The sequence below is a fragment of the Chrysochloris asiatica genome, unplaced genomic scaffold, assembly GCF_000296735.1.
Source record: "Chrysochloris asiatica unplaced genomic scaffold, ChrAsi1.0 scaffold00014, whole genome shotgun sequence".
Taxonomy (NCBI): Eukaryota; Metazoa; Chordata; class Mammalia; order Afrosoricida; family Chrysochloridae; genus Chrysochloris; species Chrysochloris asiatica.
In genome coordinates, this window is record NW_006408532.1 from 14427567 (window position 1) to 14431765 (window position 4199).

Here is a 4199-nt window from a genome sequence, read left to right on the forward strand (position 1 = left end):
TTCCTGGTGTGGTGCTGTAGGATAAGCACTGGACTACCAACCACTAATTCAGTGATTCAAATTCACCAGCTGCTCTTGGAAACACTATCCAGGATCACTATAAGTCAGAACCGACTCGACATCATTTACCAGCAACATAATAGAATGGTATTTTGACTACTCCAATCTGACAGATGTTTTTCTTGTGTCTGGGTCTAAGTACTTGAAAGAGGCATATGGATCAGATGTTGGTAAGTGGAATCATTTTCAATGCCAATGTTAGTTAGGTTAGGAGAAAGAAAGATGTTTGGAGCTAGTGAGCCTGGGCCTCCTCTTCCTTTTTGTGTCTTTGAACTTGTAGTTGCTCCACCTTTTTCAGCATCCTCACCTGGATTCACTTTATGATTTTGCATATCAGCACAGTCACATCTGCTGTTCCTCTTTCAGAAATTCTTTATACATTCTGACCTAGTGAGTGTGCTTTTCTTGTCTGGGGATGCAGTTTTGCAGGTATTTAGTCTAGAGAATGTCTCCTGTCAGGGATGCACCACTGTGATCCTTTTATTCCTTTGCAGACCCTTCTTCACTTCAATAATCATGCCCTGATTTAACTTTTAGAGAAACTAGATTTTTATTTTTCATGCATGTTAATTTGCTCACATAGTTGTAACTGTTACATTGAAAATTGATACTAAAAAGATGCAGTCATACACAAAAACCAAAACAGACTAAAAATCCACTGCCTATTTTCTCCCCTGTTATGCCTTGAATTGTGTCTCCCCAAAGTATGAGTTGAAATCCTAACCCTTGTACCTATAAATATGACCCTGTGTGGAAAGAGAGAGTTTCTTTTGTTATGTTAATGATGCCATTACCAGTATGAAGTTGATCCTAGAATTAATCACTTCTGAGCTGTAAGAAGGCCAGAATAGACAGAATAGACACAGTGGGAAGAAAGACAGATAATACTTGTACACATCCAAGGATGTCAAGGATTGTTGCTGAGAGCTGCTAATAGATGACACAGACACGAAAGAATGCCCTGAATTCAGACTTCTAGCCTCCTGAACTGTGAGGAACTAAATTTATGTTCCTTAAAGTTACCCACTTGTGATATTTCTGTTATTACAGAACCAGATAACTGAGATACATACTTCGTACAGTTGGTCCTTTTTCTACCCCTGGATACAATCTTGTGCAGATTCCCTAATTTTTAGGGTCACGCCTAGATAGTAAAATATCCATTGATCACATTTAAGTAATTAAAATATTTCATTGAAATGATGAATTTCACCTAAGATTAAAACTTTTCCCCTTCTGCATCTCAAGTTTGCTCCCTGTGGAAAAGCTCTCCTGGAAAGTAGAGGGTGGGGATGGGCTAGGTGGGCTCAGCTCACTTGCTCAGCACCTTCCATCCCCCAGACAATTAAAAGCCCCTCTTGGGTGATTCTCTTAATATTGATTAATAAACAGAGACTTATTTTTATGACAGGAAATAATTTTGTTAACCGAGAGTGATCAGAAAAATATGAGACTTATGTATTTCCAAGATTTGTTTCTTCTAAGGATAGGGAAAGAACCAGCCCATAAAAGCTGCCTTGAACAGGCAGTGAAGACCAAAAAAAAGTGTTTTTCTGATTATACCCTTTGAGCCTCAGTTATTCAAAATAACGGTGGTTATGTTGGTATAGTCCTCTTGGGGACATGTAGAATCTGTATATGGGACTATAGAGTTAACCTAGACACAAGCCAAGTCAGGATTTTCAAGGACAAAAATTACTGCTGAGAAATAAGAATAGCCCTTTTGATAATTTTAAGAGAGAGAGAAAAACTTTTGACAAAGTCTTGGTGTTGACTGTAAATAAAAACAACAGCGATAATAGTTATTTAACTTTTAGAGAAATTAGATTTTGTTTATTATTAAATAAAATGAATAGTTACATAATCAGTGGTCATTATTATTTGTGATGTTGTAAAAAGATACACTTGGTGGTAGGGCTGTTGAATAGGGTGAAATAGGACTCTTTCTTAGTTATGACTGAGGATTTAAGACAACAGATGCCAACGTCTTCAGTCCCAACAGAAGAGTCAAATCACTAATGTAGAACATGCAAGGCATTTGGACAATAACTGGTTTTGGATCTCTTGGTCTCTTTTCTACCTTGAAAATTTAAACAACAACAACAAAAGAGTTGAAATTAAAGAGACTTGGCTGTGAGTATTTGGAATTTGGAAGAGTCATTTGGAGAGAGTGAGTGTATACTGAATCCCTCACTTCAACATCAATATGAATCAGAAAATATGTTTGGGTACTGAAGAAGAAGGAAAATATAAACTTGGGGGATAATATTAGCTTCTGATACAGGTGACATATAGACATTCAGAGCTGGCTGTGGAGTCAGAAGGCTTCAGTTTGATTTTTTGGCTCCACCACATTTGAGGTTATAACTTTCTGCTTTGCTTCAAAGGGCTGTGACCTTTCACATTATGATTTCGAGAGTTTCTAAGGAGAAAATATTGACTCTGTAGTATCCATTTGTGTTCCTAAGATCCCCTAGGTTCCCACTGGTGGCAGTTCTGTGATTGATCTGCGTACATCTTACAATTTGCAGATGTCTGCATAGTAATAATAGCTTGATAATTCGTTAAAATCTTCTCTATGATAGAGAATGGATACTCATCACAAAGAAGATGGTGGTGATGACAACAGTAGTGGTGACAACAATGGGATCTGAAGTCTTTTGTGACTTACAAAACATTTTTCTTCTTAGGGAAATTAAAATACACCATGCTCAGGAACATAAAGAAGGAAGTGAAAAGCAGGTAGAATTAGTTTTTGTTTGAGATGAGGCACTTTTCATTTCATAGAAACAACTCATTTGCATTTTATTTGCCCAATTACACATAGTAAAGGAATGGCCATTTTTAGATATTTATGACAAAATAGTTGACTGTTAGGAGATCCATTACTTATTTTTTAATGCCAGTTGAATTCAAGCAGTACAAATCAGAATGGACTGAAATATATTTTAGTAACTGACCTTTTTTTAAAAATGGTATTAGTTTATTTTTCCTATATGTAGCTTTTATTTTTCCAGATTTGGATATCAGAAACCCATGAACAGATGGAAAATATTTGTTTTAACACCGAGTTGGCTGAAATAAAGAGCAAGGCCTTATTGAATGAGGATACATTGAGCTCTGGGATTATTGAAAGGTATTCTTAATACTTTGCTTACAGAGCATGTACATACAGGATAGGGTTGCATAAGAAGTCTGGATACACATTACAGAAATACATCAGGCACTTTCATCTCAAGATCCCTTGCTTTATGCTCATGCTGAGTATTTTATGTTCTCTGTAGCAGTTGAAATGGCATTCTCATTGTTTGTGTGTGTGTGTTTCCCCAGAGATAAAGTTCCTTGAGGGTAGAAACAGTTTCTTAGTCATTTCTGTGGTCCTGCAACTTGGCAAAGTGCCTTTCCATGGAAATACATGATCTAGTCATTGTTTTATCTTGTAATCATTGGAAAATATAATAAAACTATGACACAATGTTAGACTTTCCATGTACTTGTTGGAAATTTTTATTTTACAAGGTGCATAAAAGTTTCAAACATGAAGCTCTTTTTAAAAAAAGAATCGTCATAAGTCAACCCCCAATTTGTTTTGTGTGGCTTTGAAAGTTTGTAAGTGGGAGTGTGACATGTTTTCTAAAACTTATTATCTTATTTTCAGGGACACTGGATTGCCTGCCACAGGTTATGGGGCCATCTTTACTAGACACCCTCCAGAGTATCGCAAAATGTTAGTAGTTTCCAAACTGCTGAAAATTGTACAAAATGTTTCTGAATGACTTGGTTTTTTTTTTGTTTTGTTTTGTTTTGTGGTATGAGTTAAGGGTGTGTGTGAACCAAGAAGAGCAAAATTTTTGAGTGCCTCAGTTTCCTCATCTCTTAAATAGGGATGATAATGGTAAATGCACCAAAGATGAAGATAGTATGTTTTATATATGCATATACATAACACTTAGGTACATTTATCTTGGGTAAGTTAATATATATGGAACAATTAGAACAGTGATTGATTCCCTTTATGCATTATATTACAGATGTCTTTTCTTTACTAAAAGTTTTCTTTCTGCTAATAATTAATCATAACATTAATAATAAAATGTAACTAAGATGGAGTTCTGGTGTGGCGCTGTGGGTTAATACAC

At 35.9% G+C, this 4199-nt stretch overlaps 1 protein-coding gene across 1 annotated transcript in view; it reads left to right on the top strand.

Annotated features, from left to right (window-relative positions):
• Window positions 1-4199, top strand: part of LOC102837380 (chromosome unknown open reading frame, human C9orf135) — a 114699-nt gene that overhangs the window by 49386 nt on the left and 61114 nt on the right. The window contains exons 3-4 of the mRNA XM_006835001.1: window positions 3078-3196; window positions 3719-3787. Coding sequence (XP_006835064.1) covers window positions 3078-3196; window positions 3719-3787 — 188 coding nt within the window. The remainder of the gene's footprint in view (window positions 1-3077; window positions 3197-3718; window positions 3788-4199) is intronic.